The sequence below is a fragment of the Scyliorhinus canicula genome, chromosome 27 (genome assembly GCF_902713615.1).
Source record: "Scyliorhinus canicula chromosome 27, sScyCan1.1, whole genome shotgun sequence".
Taxonomy (NCBI): Eukaryota; Metazoa; Chordata; class Chondrichthyes; order Carcharhiniformes; family Scyliorhinidae; genus Scyliorhinus; species Scyliorhinus canicula.
Window position 1 is genome coordinate 19181997 of NC_052172.1, and position 19814 is coordinate 19201810.

General features: G+C 48.9%; 1 protein-coding gene across 1 annotated transcript in view; it reads right to left on the reverse strand.

The window, feature by feature from the left end:
* The window catches only part of sipa1l3 (signal-induced proliferation-associated 1 like 3), a 241529-nt gene that overhangs the window by 27641 nt on the left and 194074 nt on the right, over nt 1-19814 (reverse strand). Inside the window, 5 exon segments of the mRNA XM_038786044.1 lie at nt 4645-4854; nt 12318-12648; nt 12651-12765; nt 14142-14260; nt 19666-19796. Of these exon segments, the coding sequence (XP_038641972.1) occupies nt 4645-4854; nt 12318-12648; nt 12651-12765; nt 14142-14260; nt 19666-19796 (906 nt within the window).

The window sequence follows — 19814 nt, forward strand, 5'->3', positions numbered from 1 at the left end:
TGCACATTCTCCGCGTGTTTGCACATTCTCCGCGTGTTTGCACATTCTCCGTGGGTTTCGCCCCCACAACACAGGGTAGGTGGATTGGCCACGCTAAATTGCCCCTTAATTGGAAAAAATGAATTGGGTACACTAAATTTAAAAAAAATGTAAATAATTTTCAAGCTTTTATACTCGATACACCTTCTTATGAAGGCAAGCATGCCATATGCTTTCTTTACCACCATTTCCACCTGTGCTGCCACTTTTAAGGATCTGTGGACCTGCACGCCCAGATCTCTCTGTGTCTCTATGCTCCTGATGGTTCTGCCATTTGTTTTAGAGTTCCCACCTGGATCGGATCTACCAAAATGCATCACCTTGCATTTGGCCAGGTTAAATTCCATCTGCCATTTCTCGGTAATTTTGCAGCCTATCTGTATCCTGCTGTATTCTCGGACAAGCTTCATCACTATCCGCAACTCCTGCAATCTTAGTGTCATCCGCAAACTTGCTAATCAGACCCGCTACGTTTTCTTCCAAGTCATTTATATATATTACAAAGAGCCGAGGTCTAAGTTTAAAGAGCAGCCTATGGTCCTCTGGAACTGTGGCAACAGTTACGGTTTACCAATATGCATCCATCAATCAACATCATTAAAACAATTCATTTCCCAATTATCTCTCAGCTGTTTTTGTGAGCTTGCTGGGTTTCCCACATTACGACAGTTTTGAAAATTGTGTCGGTCCAAGTCCAGCATTTGTTACCCCTTTCCCAATTTCCCGGAGTGGCTTGCTAGGCCATTTCAAAGAGAGTGATTTATTGCCGGATTACTAGTCCAGTAACATTACCACTATCCCACCATCTCCCCCTGAAGAGGTTAAAGTTCAGAAGCATTAATGAATTGTAAAGAGTTTTTGACATCCCACACAGTCACAAAATGCAAGACTTGCTTCCTTTTGACTTGACCATCTAGTCTCCTATTAGAGATTCCTTTATCAAAGCTGAACATCTATCTTTTGGTTTTTCCCACACCTGGGTCACCCCTACTCCATCTCCTCCCCAGCCCGTTTTTTGGGGCAGGAATGGAAGCAAGGGAGCCAAGAAATTAGGATTACCGACTCCAATTTGCAGTGAAGAAAATGAATCGACACCAAGCTGATTTGCTTACTCCAAAGCTAATAATTTATCCACAAGTTGCCTCACTGACATCGCTGGTCATCGTAAGTTGTCCATGAGAGTTACCAAAGTAATGAGAATGAAAACTGACAGAAAAGTAGCTCTTTCCCTGTCCTGCATTGTAAGGGGCGCAGGCTGAAATTGCAAGTAGGCGACCATTAAAACCTAGCCAGGGGCTGGTTTAGCTCACTGGGCTAAATCGCTGGCTTTTAAAGCCGACCAAGCAGGCCAGCAGCACGGTTCGATTCCCGTTCCAGCCTCCCCAAACAGGCGGCGGAATGTGGCGACTAGGGGCTTTTCACAGTAACTTCATTGAAGCCTACTTGTGACAATAAGTGATTTTCATTTCATTACCAAATTCTCTCCTACAAAAATATCAGAGAGCTAGCTCCTATAGTATGTTAGGTGGGCTTGCTTAATGGGCTGAATGACCGTATTCCATGTTTCCATACACAGGCTGCAAAGTCCCCCTCCTCGGAGGCACCCGAGGCAGGGACAGAAGAACAATTTTAACGTTGTCAAAAAACGATTTGTAATTAGGCTCGAGTTCCTAAGGTCTGAAAAGTAAAACCATATGGGCAAATACATTAAATTATACAACCCATGTGACCAGAAGTAAAACCCTCCCCTTTCCCCCCAAAAAACCCTCACAAAAATTAGGGAGAGTGAAGAGCGGCAGAGAGAGACGGTGCTGATGGAAGCAGAGGTTCCTGCTCATAGAAAATCCGCTCAACTAGCCAAAGATAACAAAGGAAAGGAGGAAGCACCTTTTTAAATTGAAGAATGTAGAGGACAGACCCAGGGCCCAAACGGAATAGATTTGAATAAGTATAATCTAGTAACGTTGGTTAAGGATGCCAACGCTGAATTGAAAGAGGAAGGGAAGTCTGAGGGAGCCAAGAAATTCCCAGGCTGTGGGTTCCAGGGAAGGAATGAATAAAGCAGGAGGCTGCAATGATTCTGCTTTTCAATGTTAGTAAAGTGGAAAAATGTGCAAGATGGTGCTCAGGGGACATTTGGAGAAGCAGTCACAAAACAAATAGTAAAGTTTTTTTTTATTATTTAGAGTACCCAACTAATTTTTTTCCAATTAAGGAGCAATTTAGCGTGTTCAATCCACCTATCCTGCACATCTTTGGGTTGCGGGGGTGAAACCCACGCAGACACGGGGAGAATGTGCAAACTCCACACGGACAGTGAACCCAGGGCCGGGATCGAACCTGGGACCTCGGCGCCGTGAGGCAGCAGGGCTAACCCACTGCGCCACCGTACTGCCCTACAAAGAGTAAAGTTGAGAGAGGTTTGAATGTTAGAGGGGGTTTGCCTATCAAATAACCTTAACAGCACAGGGAGCGCCCATACCACATGGCCTGGTTCAAGGTGACAGCTCACCGCCCACCTACGAGGGCAATTTGGAATGGGTTTTGAGCTGGCCAATGATGTCCATATCCTGTGAAATTAAAACAAAATCTTGTTCAGGAGTTAAAGAGGAGCAAGAGCAGCTTTCCTTCAGATCCAAGACCTGGGTGGAATATTAGCATTACAGAAACTCAAAACTATGGAGGGACCCACACAGAACCAAGATTCTCTTTTTGAAAATTAATTTACGGGATGCAGGCATCGCTGGAACGGCGATATAGTTTCAAGTCAGGATCACGAATGACTTGGGGTGGGGGGGGGGGGGGGGAGGAGAGAAGAGAGAGATTGGGGCCCTCGAGGCGGTGGGGTTTCCAGTTACCAGCTCCCTTGTCCTACTCGGTGGTAGCAGTCGTAGGTTTGCAAGGTGCTACTTAAGAAGCCTCAGCAATGGGAAGAGATGGGAGTAGTTGGGAGGCTAGAAATAAAAAGCAACGCCAAAAAATGTCAATTAATGAAATTTGACAGATGTAAAACTAAGACTGGACCCCACTGTTGTTTTAGGTTGAACTTTCAAGAGAGCAGTTCCAGGGGTAACTGTGTGGTGAATCTATGGCACCAGTTTCAATTTGCCTTGTTAACTGGCGTGGTAGCTCAGTGTGATTAACACAGAGCGAAAAAACAGAAAAATGTGACCTCCTCATCTTAAGGCAGGTCAAAATTTTGATTTTCCACCATTAGGAATAGGACCAATAAGATTTCTTGAAATTAAAAATTGCACTTCGAACTCTACTTATGGGCAGCACGGTGGCACAGTGGTTAGCACCGCTGCCTCACGGCGTCGAGGTGCCAGCTTCGATCCCGGCTCTGGGTCACTGTCTGTGTGGAGTTTGCACATTCTCCCAGTGTCTGCGTGGGTTTCACCCCCACAACCCAAAGATGTGCCGGGTAGGTGGATTGGCCACGCTAAATTGCCTCTCATTTGGAAAAAATGAATTGAGTACTCTTATATTTTTTTTAAAAAAACCGTATTTATAAAAAATGAAATTTCAAGAACTGAAGCGTAAGAGGCCAAGTGCAGCTCTTGCAATGCAGCTTCGATGTTTGTTCCCCATCCTGCTCGAGAACACATCATGGGCGCAATTCTCCGACCCCCACGCCGGGTGGGAGAATCGCGGGAGTGGCGGGCGATTCCCGCCAGGTCGCCCTGGCACCAGCACGAGATTCTCCCACCCCCCCCCCAAAAGGCGTGCCGTGTTTCACGACAGGCCGCTCGGAGAATCGCCGCTCGCTGTTTGTAACGGGCGAGCGGCGATTCTCCGGCCCGGATGGGCCGAGCGGCCTGCCCAATCCGATGTTTCATCATGAACAGCGCGCGAACGCTGCGTGTGTGTGTGTGTGGGGGGGGGGGGGGGAAATCGAGCACCAGGGGGACGCTCAGTAGGGGTCTGGCCCGCGATCGGTGCCCTCCGATCGGCGGGCCGGCGTCTCTAAAGGACGCACTCTTTTCCTCCGCCGCCCCACAAGATCAATGCTCCATGTCTTGTGGGGCGACCGCGCATGCGTGGGTTGGCGCCGGCCAACCTGCGCATGCGTGGGTGACGTTATTTACGCGACGCCGTCCTCGTAATTTACGTGCCGCCGCTTTCACACCAAGGCCCGGCGTGCGTAATTGACGTGGCGCCGCTCCTAGCCCCCCGGGGGTGGAGAATGGGGGGCGAGGAGTGGCCTCCAACGCCAGAGTGAAACACTCCGGTTTTCACTCCGATGTCGGCACTTAGTCTCCCGATGGGAGAATTTCACCCCATGTCAGGGGGGGGGTGAAGGAGACCAAACAAAAGAGTGGTGGGAATGTGGAACGTGCCACCATAGTGAGTCGCTGAAGGGAACAGTATTGAAGAGGAAGCTGGAGAAATATCAGGAGGAAGGGAAGGATCAGAAGGATATGCTGACAGGTTGCGATGTGGGAAGAGGCTCGTGTGGAGCATAAAGAACAGCAGTTGGGACGAATGGTCTGTGTCTGCGCTGTACAAAAATCGGCGACATGTGAAATACAGAATCAAAGAAGCCGTGAGCTGTACTCATTTTCAACAGATCGAGCTCCAATCCGCTCATGAGAAGATTCCTACGTTTTTGTTTCTGTGAATCCAGATGCTCGGCTCGGGGTAGTGGTTGGTTTTTTCCACCCAGTTGGGCACATATTCTTCACATTCTGATAGGAGTAGAAAGATTTGGGGGCAGAGGCCGAGAGCTGAATGTATGATGTCGGTGGCTTAGATACTTCCGAAGGTGGGGTCTTGTACATGTGAGGGGCCTGTCCCGCTCTGCAATTTAGAAGGCTGGAAAAACAAAATTAAAAAAAAATAAATAAATAAAAACGAGCAAACAGTTAAAAAGAATAATAATCACAATTTCCATACATCTCGTCTTCTGTCCGGAAGGTTTCAGCTTATTGAAGGAATGCTGGGAACGCTTACGGAATTCTTCACATAGACATTTATTTGCCATCGTGACTTTTCCCAACATCTGGGTTGAGACTGATCAACGTTATTTAGTGTGCAGCCCATTTCGGTTGTTGGTCTTGCTCAGTTTCTAACCCTAGTCAGTAAGTTGCACATTCAAACCACGTTCCCAAGCGGGAGCTCATAAACGAGACTCGTTTTTTCTTTCTTACTTTGTTCTCAAGTGGGACGTGGGCATCCATGGATGAGCCAGGATTTGTTACACATCTCGAATGGCCCCTGAACTGCGAGGCCTGTTAGGCCATTGCAGAGGGCAGTTAAGGGTCGAACTACATTGTTGAGGGTCTCGATGGAGCAGACCGGGATGGCAGATTCCCTCCCCTTCAAATTACACACTGGTCAACAACCATCGCGAAACAATACACCAAGCTTTCAGCTCATAGCAAAAACAGAATGTCCTCAACGATAATGCACTTAAAATAAGTCACTGCACCCAAAGCATTTTGGTGATCCTAAAAGAGTACATGAGCTTAGGTCTCGTTTTAAAATTGCTTTCCTTCATCAATGAAAATGCATCACATTCTGGCAAAAGTGACATTAGGTTTGATGCAAGAATGGAATTAGAACGCGATGATACATCACAAATACATGTACACGATGGACTGACTGCCTTGGACAGGGATCGAGGCAACAAATAGAGCGAGGGACATTTGAGACCTTTTAAGATAAAAGGGACAACCACCCCATCAACTTGGATTGGATTCAAGTCTGGGTAAGGCTGCCTAACGCACGGGTGCTTTAGTGCAAACACACCAGCAAGGTTCAGAATTGCAGCAAGTAGCAAAATAAACTTTGGAATGGAGTTTTGAGAGCTTTACAGCAACTTTACCTCTGGGCAACGTGGTTTAATTCTGTCTTTGTTCTCCGATTTGAGCAGAATTGCTATTAGTTAAGCTTAACCCCCAAGGTAAACTGGTTCTTTACCACCTACATTCAAAGGGGGCTCGGTTTGCACTCCACTTTTAACGGGGGCACAATGTCACTTGTTGTAGAATCCTATCAATAGGGAGTTTTCGCGTAGAGCTGCCAAAGCATTGGAGCCAAAAGATGACTGACGTTATGAGCGGACAAAAGCTCAACGGGTTTGCAGAACCTTCCTTTGTCTGTTATTGTGTCAAGTATTAACCGCTTTATTTTAAGTGGGTTAATGCCTTGAAAATAGTAGACAAAGAATCATCACAGAAACACATCAACCATTTGAGTACAGCGACGAGTAATTCCGAAGCTTACAATGGTTACAAGTTGAGGAACTAATGGGACAAGCATGCCCCCCCCCCCCCCCCCCGACGGCATAACCTCCCACGCGAGGGGCTCATATTTGCTGTTAAGCTTTAGCGAAAGGCAAGTTTGCAGAGCATACAATCCTGGACAAAATAACGGTATTTGTCATTCTCTCTTCTGGCAACATTACCTCATTAAACTGAGTGGGTTGAAATGAGGAGCTCATGAACGCGCAGTGGTGGCAGATCTGGATTTTGTACAAATGCAGAGCCAAGATTGTTAGATACTTACTTACCAGCTGTATAAAGTTTGTGATTAGAAGCACCAGAGGGCTGTAACAACCAACAATGGGAAAGTGTGATCTACACTGAGATTATATGGAGAATCTGCATGGGAATTGGTCATTACAGAGTAAGCCCAGGACATCACATTTGCTAAATAGTGGAGTCCCAGTAATTCTAAATGTCGACTCAATTACTTACTGAGCAGTGATTTTGGAATCACACAGAAAATATGTAAATCAAACTTACAGTGCGTGTGTGTGAGAGGAATCTAGCTGTGGGTATAATACTGATGGCAACAGAGGGAATCTTTTCACTTGGAGATGATTTAATAGCATTTCACAAGAAATGTATTGGTTCAATATTGAAGCGCATTAAGTTAAGAATGTTCCTCTCAGCTAACAACACCGGTCTTTGTTCAAAATCTCACGTCTGCTATTTATCAGGAAATTTCCCCCATTAACCCCAGTGGCTAATGCAAATCAGTCATATTTGTAGGGATTCACTCTAATAAATTGTGTTGCTGGCTGCCTTGAGGATAGGCAACGATGACAGCCAAACCACATTTCACAGCGAGGATTTCTCTCAAACGCACCACAGTCAGTGTCTGGGATTGGGACCTGCAGTTTCATAAGTTATAGAATAAAGAACTTACAAAAGCTTGTTTCCTCCTTATGTGAACAAAGCTGGTCTCCTTCACCCAGGATGGGCAACGGGCTATTTTAGTGGAGTTTTAACAGGTCATTTTCCCCACATTAAAACGCTATTTAAAAGAAAAACTGATCAGAGTGGGATGGAAGCGGAGAGGAGAAACGAAACGGAAACAAAATAAATTGCATTTCTATAGCACTTTTGACAACCTCAGGACCCGGGGCGAATCCCTGTCGATATCGGTAATCCTGCAGTTACTCAAAGCTCCGTGTGAAGTGTTAATTGGCGGAATTTGGGTCCTCCACCCCTTCTCCAGGAGAACACTTCACCTCATCACCTGCCAGCCAATCGGATTGCTGCTAGAAAGGTCGGGGAACATTGTGGGGGACGGGGCTGCACGTTGGTTACGACGTCCGGGTGATGAAGAAACGGAACAAAAAAAAAACAAAACAGCCATGAGCGGCAATGGGAAAAGCACAAATTGGAATAAAATCAGCTGGGCTGAGGGGCCTTCATTAGAATTCAAAGAGTGAAACCCCAATTGTAACAGAAGCTACGAAAGCCGCACCGACCCACTTCCAGATCCTAAAATTCACACATCCAACTCTAATTCTTTGAGCAATCTTTGTAGTTCCTGAAATATGGGGAGGAAAAGGAACTGGGTCAAAGCTGAAAGTTTTGATGGAGGCTTTTTTTTTCTCCCTGTCCCATTAAAGTGAACTTCACAGCAGACGAACACTTCCAAAGGATTGATGCTGTGCTTGGATGGAATGCCTTTGCTGTACGAATTGGCAACAGTTCTAAAGGTTTCTCACAACAGCCTTTTCGGTGCTCAGATTAATATCAAATAGAATTAGTTACCATGCCTCTGGTGAAATGTCAAAATAATGCCGCTCCCGAGCAGATGAAGGTGCGTGCTCATATATCCAGGGGTTGCTAGGAGCTACAAAATGTGGCTTTTGATGTGAATTTACCAGGTTTTAAAGATTAACTACACCCTCCTCTTTTCTTTAAGTTTTACTTCAAACGAGGGCAGCATGTGGTGCAGTGGTTAGCACTGGGACTGCGGCGCCGAGGTCCCAGGTTCGATCCCGGCTCTGGGTCACTGTCCGTGTGGAGTTTGCACATTCTCCCCGTGTCTGCGTGGGTTTCACCCCCACAACCCAGAGATGTGCAGGGTAGGTGGATTGGCCATGCTAAATTGCCCCTTAATTGGAAAAAAAAATAATTGGATACTCTAAATTTAAGAAAAAATTAAAGTTTTACTTCAAACTGATTGTTTTTGTTTGAAAAGAAAGCTCCAATCACTTGATTAAGGTTTTCAACCAAACCTTTCATATCTCCTGCACAATTCTCAGAGTGAACACAACATTCCCTTTGAAGTTTTTAATTGTTGTCTACAAGGGGAAAAGAATCACTGCCACGGGACTCAACAGTTGAGTACATGCAGGTTGTTATTAAATCACCATGAAAGGCAAGGCATTGCACATCTTACAACTGAAGAATGGATGTGTGGGTGACAAAGGCAGAAATTGTCCCTCTGACTTCTGGAGGTTTAACATCAATTGTCGAGTTACGTGACTATCGCCCACCCACAATTTTCAGTGAAGATAGTTCGGGCAACCTTCATTTTGTTTTGAAAGTGGGGGCTTTTGGAGCTCAAAGCTGTTGTCAAATGCATTAAAAATGCTTAGAAAACAAGGGAGGTATTTTCCAATAGATCTTTTGTGACATGGTTCATGCAATGATTTGCGTAAATATAGCTCAAATGCACTCTCCAACACCCAAGAGAAATAGCTTGCCTTTTTATTGTGCCTCTGACGTGGAGATTATCCCCCAGAACAAGACCAGAACAGGATGATTCAGAGCATGACCAAAAGCATGGCTGAAAAGGCTGTTTTAAAAAAAAAAAAAATTCCAAGGGGCAATTTAACATGGCCAATCCACCTACCTTGCACATCTTTGGGTTGTGTGTGTGTGTGTGTGTGTGTGTGTGTGTGTGTGCGTGCGTGCGTGCGTGCGTGCGTGCGTGCGTGCGTGCGTGCGTGCGTGTGTGGGGGCCCACGCAGACATGGGGAGAATGTGCAAACTTGCAAACTCCACACAGACAGTGACCCGGGGCCGGGATGCACACAGATCCTCAGCACAGTGACGGAACAGTGCTAACCACTGCGCTGTGCTGCCTGAAAAGACTGTAAAGTGGGGGGAGAGAAATGTTTGTGTCGAGGGGACAGGGCAATCAACGCAGTTGATGGTTGGACAAAGGATAAAAGGGCAATGTACAGGCGATCAGAGCTGCAGGGTTAAACCCCCATTTACACAAATATGGGTCAACGTTCGGGGCTGGGAAAAACAACATTTCAAAATAAAGTTCATAATGTTGGGGGCAGCATGGTGGCGCAGTGGGTTAGCCCTGCAGCCTCATGGTGCCGAGGTCCCATGCTCGTTAATATACTAAAGATTAACATTCATTGAACCGTCCAACTTTCCTACAGAATAGGATTTAAACAAATCAGCAACTGCGTGTGCTATACGACACCATGGGGAGGAAAGGTAAGGCTTGACCATTATTTATCTTTTTTTAAATAAATTTAGATTACCCAATTATCTTTTCCAATTAAGGGGCAATTTAGCATGGCCAATCCACCTACCTTGCACATCTTTGGGTTGTGGGGGTGAAACCCACGCAGACACGGGGAGAATGTGCAAACTCCACACGGACAGTGACCCAGAGCCGGGATCGAACCTGGGACCTCAGCGCCGTGAGGCGGTTGTGCCAACCACTAGGCCACCGTGCTGCCCTACCAATATTTATCTTTTAACCAACATCACCAAAATAGATTATTTGACCATTACGTCACTGCCGTTTATAAAATAACTTATAGAATAAAATCATGCCATGGTGCAAAGCATAGATGTATATATATGAAAATAAAAAAGACAGTCATTTTGTGCTATATATCTGTGGTCCAGACCAATAGTTTGTGGTCACAAAGGACAAGGGAAATGCTGCTAACATTCCTTTTCTGAGGTCACAGTTGGTACAAAATTGGTCAAAAAGTAGGATAAAGTTTTGTTACATCTGAAGCAATGGACATTATAAACAGACAGTGATTCTGTAATCGAACGCTGGTTGAAAAAGTTTAATTATTAATTGAAATGACCCCAATTTCTTGATTAAGTTGCTGTGATACTCAGGAGCTTTCTCCACAGAACATTCACTAGGCAATGGATCTCTTTGCAATTACAGAACTTACTCTCTCCTGCATCACAAGGTATTAAACACTCCTGCCAACACCTGCAAACTTTTAAGGACACGCAGCCATCTGATCGCCCGGTTGCCAAAAGACAAACGTGTTCAAGGAAACCATGTTCCAGGTCACAGGGTTCACCAGAGGGTGCAGCTAGCTCTGCAGTGTAGCATCATTGTGTCTTCAAAAAAAAAGTACAAAACTTGAACAACTGCAAATTTAGAGTTTACTGGACTGTAATCCTGTCTTTGCACTCAGCTGACTTTTTCTTTTTTAAATTTAGAGTACCCTATTATTTTTTCCCAATTAAGGGGCAATTTAGCGTGGCCAATCCACCTAGCCTGCACATCTTTGGGTTGTGGGGGGCGAAACCCACGCAGACACGGGGAGAATGTGCAAACTCCACACGGACAGTGACCCAGGGCCGGGCTCGAACCCGGGTCCTCAGCGCTGCAGGCAGCAGTGCTAACCACTGCACCACCATGCTGCCCACAGCACTCAGCGGGCATGTCTGTGGATTCAGGAATTAGGATTGAGCAGGAATTAGGATTGAGCAGAGTCCATGCTCACGCCTTCCACAGGCCACAAGACCATAAGACATAGAAGAATTAGGCCACTCGGCCCATCGAGTCTGCTCCGCCATGCAATCATGGCTGATATTTTTCTCAACCCCATTCTCCTGCCTTCTCCCCATAACCCCAGCGCCGGCTCTAGGGTTGCTGGCGCCCCGGGCAAGCTGAACTTCGGGGCCGTGGGGGGGGGGGGGGGGGGGGGGGGGGCGGGTCCGGGGCCGTGGGGGGGCGGGGGGTGAGGCCGAGGGGGGGGCGGGGCCGAGGGGGGCGGGGCCGAGGGGGGGGCGGGCACGCGGGGGGGCGGACGCGGGGGGGCGGACCCGAAGGGGGGGCGGACCCGAGGGCGGGGCGGAGCGGGGTGGGGGGGCGGACCCGAGGGCGGGGCGGGAGGGCGGACCCGAGAGGGGGGCGGACACGGGGGGCGGACCCGAAGGGGGGGCGGACCCGAGGGTGGGGCGGGGCGGGGGGGGGGGGGCGGACCGAGCCAACCGCGCATGCGCTGGTTGGCACCGGCTCAACTGCGCATGCGCGGGTCCAGAGTCTCTGGCGCCCCCGAGCACATGGCGCCCCGGGCGACGGCCCGAGTTGCCGGTGCCTTGAGCCGGCCCTGCATAACCCTCCCCTTATTGATCAAGAACCTATCTATCTCTGTCTTAAAGACACTCAGTGATTTGGCCTTCACAGCCTTCTGCGGCAAAGAGTTCCACAGATTCACCACCATGAACAACAAGCACCCGAGATCTCCTACCCAGGAGTCAAACATTTGTTAAAAAAAATTCCTCAGCAACATCACACAGCGGGGGGGCGGACGCGGGGGGCGGACCCGAAGCGGGGGGCGGACCCGAGGGCGGGGCGGAGCGGGCGGAGCACAGCAACCTCTGCAAACACAGGCTATTTGACTGAGGAAAGCATCATAATCAAGCTTGATCTTGCCTCTGCTTGAGCACCGCGCAAGACAGGTGATTACAAAGCAATCGGAATTAGGTTGCAGCACATTCTTCCCGTGGGTCTCACGGGTAGGTGGATTGCCCCTTAATTGGGGAAAACAGGCTAAATTGCCGCTTAATTGGGAAAAACAAGAATTGGGTACGGACAAAGTTGCAAATCTTCTCTGCAGACTAGGGGCATGTACGCCCCCCCCCCCCCCCCCCCCGCGCCCGATTGAGAGAAGCAACCCAATACAGACTGAGAACTGGTCCCTGACAACTCAGCTGAGTCTCCAGGCAAGTGCTTTCACTTACTTCCCAGCACTTTGCACCTTTTGTTTCTTGGAGAGACCGGGTTAGATGGAAGACTCTGTTTACCTGGGATGTATGTTCTCATTGCTGAAGCTGACGTTGGTGCTGTTCGAAGGCCCACAGATTTTAATTCTGTAGCCTTTGCTTTGACCATCGGTACCGAGCGTTGGCGATGAGTCTCTCCTCCTCTCCAGGTAAGGGGGCGTGCGGTCCAACACCCGGCTGTTGTAGTCCTGCAGTCCACAGTAGGTGGCCGAGGTCTGCATTAGTTTTGGGGCTTTCTCTCGGCGTGGCGCCGGTCTCGCACATTTAGCAGCTGCGGCGCCCGCAGCAAATGGGCTCGAGGGATGGAGGGTGGTGTCAATGCCGCTGTCACTGGATGCTCCTTCACCGAGGCCTCAAGATCAACCTCCATGTGTTCCATGTTGTCAAACCATCTTTCATCACTGTGGCTGCTGGAGGCATTGCTGGACAGAGTATTGCTGCTCGACTGGCTTGAGTAATGGGCATCACCCTGTTAGCAAACAGACACAAAATTAGAATCACAACCGCCGACTGTGCAGTGACCTTTGAGATCGCTCAACGCAGTGAGCCCAGCTACTGCAGCTTCTGGACAAGGGACGAAAGATCTTCCATTTCTGCCAGTCGCCAGCTGTAATCCCCCCCCCCCCGCACATTAAACTGAATCGAGTTGCCGAGTTTGGGAAGTAGAATATCACCGTTGACTGCAGGAGCCCACAAGAACTCCCGCAATATTCCTCTCAAATGCTTCATCCGGGGTGACTGCCGTTCTGGGCAAAGTGTGGAAGTGCAAAATCTAAAATTAGGTCAGAGATTTATGCTCCGTTTGATTGCAGTTTCTGCTTCATGTGAATGTACAGCACAGTGTGGGACAAAGTCTATAGGCCAAGAGGGTACTGGGGTGGAATTGATACGATCTCAGCTCAACCTGTAATGAAAGGTTATTACAGTCAACACCTATATCTAGGACTATTACAGGACTCCAAATGCTGGCTGCTGTGATCATTGACAAAAGCAATGCTTTTGCCCGCCACATTCGACACTTGTCACGGCATAGAGAGCAGATCTTGAACAACGAGGCCCCAGAGAATCAATAGAAAAAGATAGATATGCAGCTCTAAAGCTCATTGGGCCTTCCATAACACCAGGATGTCCCAGAGAGCTGCGCAGCCAATTAAGTCTCTTGAATCGCCGTCGTGGTTGTTATTTATGAAATGTAGCGGCTAATTTCTACACAGGATAATGGCCTGATAATAACTTCTTATGATGTCACTTAAAGGCTAATTTTTGGCCAGGATATCATGGATAACTCACCACATCTGGTTTAGGGGCTGGTTTAGCACAGTGGGCTAAACAGCTGGCTTGTACTGCAGAACCAGGCCAGCACCTCCCCGAGCAGGCGCCAGAATGTGGCGACTAGGGTTCTTTTCACAGTAATTTCATTGAAGCCTACTTGCGGCAATGAGCGATTATTATGATTATTACCTCTTCTCCAAAACATTGACTGTGGGATATTTTAAAGAGGGCAGGCAGGAACCTGGTCTAACATCGCGTCTGAAATATGGCACCTCCAACAAGGGCCACCTTGTAATGCACCCCCAAGAACTGCAGAGTGCCAGTCCAGATCTTGTGCCCAAACCTCTGGAGTGGGACCTGAGCCCACGACCGGCTGACGGAGGTGACAATGCCACCAGCTGACTCACCTTGATCTTGTGAAATAGTCATCGCCCCTGTTACTTGGATCAACAAAAAGAGAGCTTGTTATCTCTGAACTCAGCTGACAATGGCAACAGGTATTGCAGAATATGCCAGATAGGGAGCAGTTTAACAGGATACAAGCAGTTATTAGACAGAAATAGAGAGGCTTACTTTGGAATGCCTGTTTGGGGATTCCTTGCCTGCTAGCTCTTGTCGAGGGAGACGCTTATTAATGCTGTTTCCAGAGACGGAGTAAACTTTGGTTCCAGTTGGTACAAGCCACATAAGCTCTGAAAATGAAGCATCAATTTAAAAAAAAATTACAGTATCACTTTTAACATAAATAGTTGTCAAAAGAGACTGATCATTGCCAGAAGGCTGCAATAGCTACTCTAGCTCGTCAAACTGAACGTGAGTCAGCTGCACAAAGGGGGTCCAGGACATGACACAGAAGTGGCGAATGTATTAAACCCCCTGTGGGTTGTTGACAGCCTCACACACAGACCTCAGAGAAAAAAGACACTCGGGGACAGAGAGAGACCGACAACACACACACAAAAGGGGAATAGGGGGAAAAAGAGAGAGAGAGAGGGGGAAAAAGAGAGAGAGGGAAAAAGAGAGGGGGGAAAAAGAGAGAGGGGGGAAGAAGAGAGAGGGGGGAAAAAGAGAGAGGGGGAAAAAGAGAGAGGGGGAAAAAGAGAGAGGGGGAAAAAGAGAGAGGGGGAAAAAGAGAGAGGGGAAAAAAGAGAGAGGGGAAAAAGAGAGAGGGGAAAAAGAGAGTGGGGGAAAAAGAGAGAGGGGGAAAAAGAGAGAGGGGGAAAAAGAGAGAGGGGAAAAGAGAGGGGGAAAAGAGAGGGGAAAAAAGAGAGAGGGGGAAAAAGAGAGAGGGGGAAAAAGAGAGAGGGGGAAAAAGAGAGAGGGGGAAAAAGAGAGAGGGGGAAAAAGAGAGAGGGGAAAAAGAGAGAGGGGGAAAAAGAGAGAGGGGGAAAAAGAGAGAGGGGGAAAAAGAGAGAGGGGGAAAAAGAGAGAGGGGGAAAAAGAGAGAGGGGGAAAAAGAGAGAGGGGGAAAAAGAGAGAGGGGGAAAAAGAGAGAGGGGAAAAAGAGAGAGGGGGAAAAAGAGAGAGGGGGAAAAAGAGAGAGGGGGAAAAAGAGAGAGGGGGAAAAAGAGAGAGGGGGAAAAAGAGAAAGGGGGAAAAAGAGAGAGGGGGAAAAAGAGAGAGGGGGAAAAGAGAGAGAGGAAAAAAGAGAGAGGGGGAAAAGAGAGAGGGGAAAAAAGAGGGGGAAAAGAGAGAGGGGGAAAAGAGAGAGGGGGAAAAGAGAGAGGGGGAAAAGAGAGAGGGGGAAAAGAGAGAGGGGGAAAAAGAGAGAGGGGGAAAAAGAGAGAGAGAGAAAAGGAGAGAAGAGAGAGGGAGTGAAAAAGAGCGAGAGAGGGTGAAAGCGAGAGAAAAGTTGAACATGGCAAAAAGTGAGATGTTTGTGGTGCAGGCGAGGGGTCAGGAGAATAGGCTAAGGGTGCTACCATTTAGGCTGGTTGGGGAAAGTTTTAGGTATCTAGGGATACAAGTGGCACGCGACTGGGGTAAGATGCATAGGTTGAACTTGTCCAGGCTGGTGGAGCAAATGAGGAGCGAGTTTCGGAGGTGGGATGCGCTCCCGCTGTCACTAGTGGGGAGAGTACAGACGGTGAAGATGACGATCCTCCCGAGATTCCTGTTTATTTTTTAGTGTCTCCCTATTTTCATTCCGCGGTCCTTCTTTAAAAGAGTCAATAAAATCATCCTGGGATTTGTTTGGGCGGGGAAGTCCCCGCGGGTAAAGAGGGGGATGCAGGAATCGTAGCGAGGGGGGACTGACGTTGCCAAACCTCAGCAACTACTACTGGCCGGCTAACATAGCCATGATAAGGAAATGGGATGGTGGGTACGGGGTCAGTTTGGGAGTGGGATGGAGGCTGCTTCGTGCAGGGGCACCAGCTTGGCAGCCCTGGTCACGGCTCCCCTGCCGCTCCCGCCGGCCAGGTACTCCACCAGCCCTGTAGTGGTGGCGGCTTTGCGGATTTGGGGCCAATGGAGGAAGCATGCGGGGGAAGTGGGAACGTCGGTCTGGTCCCCAATATGTGACAACTACCGATTTGTCCCGGGGAAGATGGATGGCGGGTTTCGAGCGTGGCGGAGGTGGGCGACCTGTTCCTGGAAGGGAGCTTCGCGAACATGAGGGCGCTGGAGGAGAAGTTCAGGGCTGGCGAGGGGGAATGACTTTCGGTACTCGCAGGTGCGGGATTTCGGACGTAGACAGGTCCCATCCTTTCCACCAAGGGGGATCCAGGACAGGGTAATTTCCAGGGGTGGGGTAGGAGAGGGGAGAGTCTCAGATATTTATAAGGAGCTTATGGGAGCGGAGGATACAGGGACCGAGGAACTGAAACTTAAGTGGGAGGAGGAGCTTGGTTGGGAGTTGGAGGGAGGCGTATGGGCCAGACGCTCTGAGGAGGGTAAATGCAACCGCAACATGTGCCAGGCTCGGTCTGATTCAGTTCGAGGTGGTTCACCGGGTCCACATGACGGTGGCCCGGATGAGCAAATTCTTTGGGCTGGAGCACAAGTGTGCTAGATGTGGGGGAGGACCAGCGAACCATGTCCACATGTTCTGGGCGTGTCCAAAACTCAGGGGATACTGGCAGGGATTTGCGGATGTCATATCCCAGGTACTGAAAACAAGGGTGGCGATGAGTCCAGAGATGGCGATTTTTGGGGTGTCGGAAGACCCGGGAGTCCAGGAGGGGATAGAGGCCGACGTTGTGGCCTTTGCTTCTCTGATAGCCCGGCCACGGATACTGTTGGCCTGGAGGGACTCAAAGCCCCCAAAGTCCGAAGTATGGTTGTCGGACATGGCAAGCTTTCTCGGCTTGGAAAATATTAAGTTTGCCTTACGAGGATCACTATCGAGGTTCGCCCGGAGGTGGCAACCATTCATCGACTACTTTCGCGGGGAACTAATATGTTTTTTGTAATTGGTATCTGCACACTAATGCATATTGTTACTGTTTACAATGCCAAAAATACCTCAATAAAATTGTCTGCTAAAAAAAAAGAAAGCGAGAGAGAAAGAGCGGAAGTGAAAGAGAGAGAGGGAGTGAGTGTAAAAGAGAGTGAGTGAAAGAGAGAGAGAGAGAGAGAGTGAAAGAGAGAGTGAAAAAGGGCGAGAGCAAGGGAGTGAGAGAGAGCGCGAGAGGGAGTGAGAGAGAGCGAGAGGGAGTGAGAGAGAGAGCAAGAGAGAAAAAGGAGAGAAGAGAGAATGGGAGTGAAAAAGAGCGAGAGGGTGAATGAGAGAGAGAGAGGGTGTGAAAGAGAGAGAGAGTGAGTGAAAGAGAGAGAGAGAGAGTGAAAGAGAGAGTGAGTGAAAGAGAGAGAGCGAGGGGAGTGAAAAAGAAAGAGAGCAAGGGAGTGAAAGAGAGCAAGAGTGAGAGAGAGAGCGAGAGGGAGTGAGAGAGAGGGCGAGAGGGAGTGAGAGAGAGGGCGAGAGGGAGTGAGAGAGAGTGAGAGAGAGTGAGAGGGAGTGAGAGAGAGTGAGAGAGAGTGAGAGGGAGTGAGAGAGAGTGAGAGAGAGTGAGAGGGAGTGAGAGGGAGTGAGAGAGAGGGGCGAGAGGGAGAGCGAGAGGGAGAGGATGAGAGAGAGCACGAGTGAGAGAGAGTGCAAGAGGGAGTGAGAGCACGCAGGTGGGAGTGAGAGAGTGTGCGCTAGAGGGTGAGAGAGAGCGCGCAAGAGCGAGAGAGCGCGCAAGAGCGAGAGGGAGCGCAAGAGCGAGAGGGAGCGCAAGAGCGAGAGGGAGCGCAAGAGCGAGAGGGAGCGCAAGAGCGAGAGGGAGCGCAAGAGCGAGAGGGAGCGCAAGAGCGAGAGGGAGCGCAAGAGCGAGAGGGAGCGCAAGAGCGAGAGGGAGCGCAAGAGCGAGAGGGAGCGCAAGAGCGAGAGGGAGCGCAAGAGCGAGAGGGAGCGCAAGAGCGAGAGAGAGCGAGAGGGAAAGAGCGAGAGGGAGCGAAAGAGCGAGAGGGAGCGAAAAAGCGAGAGGGAATGAAAAAGCAAGGGAGGGAAAAAGAGAGAGGCAGAGAGAGAGAGAGAGGGAGAGGCACAGAGAGAGAGAGAGAGAGAGAGAGAGAGAGAGAGAGAGTGGGGCAGAGACTCCTCTCTAATCCTTGGAGTACTCTACGCTTTCTACCTCAGGCTGTACTGTGCCTCTCTCTCTCTCTCTCTCTGCCATGGTGAATTAGGCTGTTAAGGGATGGAAGAGGGGTTTCAATCAGGAGCAAACAAAACGCCGCTGGAATATCGTAACCAACAAGTAGGATCATGACTGGCAATGAAGGGGTTAAGACGATTGCTCAATAAGGTTACTGCAGCTGGAGTGCGCGGAGAACATTTCACCAGCGTTCCCAGACACAACACATGGGCCACACACAGTTCCAGAAAGATTAATTCACAAAAAATTTGAATCCCTGTGGGTTTTTCTAAAAAGGGGGCAACCCATCTTTACACACAACTGGATAAGATGCAATTCACCCGCAGCCAATAACATGAGTCACAAGTGGTCTTCAGCAAGCTCTAATATTCAGCCACAATTTCCAGTATATACACAGCTGCCTTGGTCAGATGATATTGTTGAATTAAACCTGGCGAAGAGCTGGAATCCTAACCAAAATAAATCCTTCCTCCCATCTAACTAGTTTACAATGCTTGCTTCATGTAAAAAAAAAAGAGGCAGGGTGTGGAGGTAGAAATTAAACAATTAAAACACTGTGTGCCAATTCAAAAATGAGTAATGAAAAGATTCCGGCAGAATGTGATCTTCGCGGCAAGTCTGTTGACAGACTGGGCTAGCTTATCGCATTACTGCATTTCAAAATGGCAGCTATGTTGTCATTCAGCCCTCCCCCCCCCCCCCCCCCCCCCTCCGTCTCGCCCCACCAACATCCCCCGCAGCCTGACAATCCTTTGAAAGCTTGCAACCCTATTGGGTTGGCACAGCGTCACAGTGGTTAGCACTGCTGCCTCACAGCACCAGGGACCCGGATTCAATTCCGGCTTGGGTCACTGTCTGTGCGGAGTCTGCACGTTCTCCCAGTGCCTGCGTGTGGGTTTCCTTCGGGTGCTCCGGTTTCCTCCCACAGTCCTAAGATGTGCAGGTTGCGTGGATTGGCCATGATAAATTGCCCTTAGTGTCCAAAAAGTTAGGTGGGGTTACAGGGGGAACAGGGTGGAGGCGTGGGCTTAAGTAGGGTGCTCTTTCCAAGGGCCGGTGCAGACCCAATGGGCCAAATGGCCTCCTTCTGCACTGTAAAGTTAATGAAAGACAATGCTGAAAATTCTATCAAAGACAATGCCAATTTTAAAAATCTGAACTTTGATTTTCTAATGAGGAACTGATTGATCTATATTCTAGTGTTCACTTGAGGTAAAAGAGTTGAAAATGTCTCACATGATAACAATAGCTAATCTGTTAAAGTGTTGGCACAAATTTCTCCTGGCACTTGTCGGAGTGCGGAGGGATGCTAGTACCCATGGACTGTACCCTCCATGAGTCAGCACCATTAAGGGAGGAGGGAGGGGAGAGAGAAAGAAACAAACGCCCAGTCAAACACCAGAGACAGACCGCAGACGAGGACGAGTCGAAGGTCAGCAGCAGTGACTACGAATCGTTACCATTCTTATTTCGTTCTATTGTACTGTCCTGGCTGTTTAACCCTCCTGATGAAGAATCGCCACTTGACATCATGTCATCTCTGTTGTGATGCTCGTACTGGGCAAGTGGTCGTTGGCCTCCTCCTCCATACCTGTTAGCAAAATAAGCA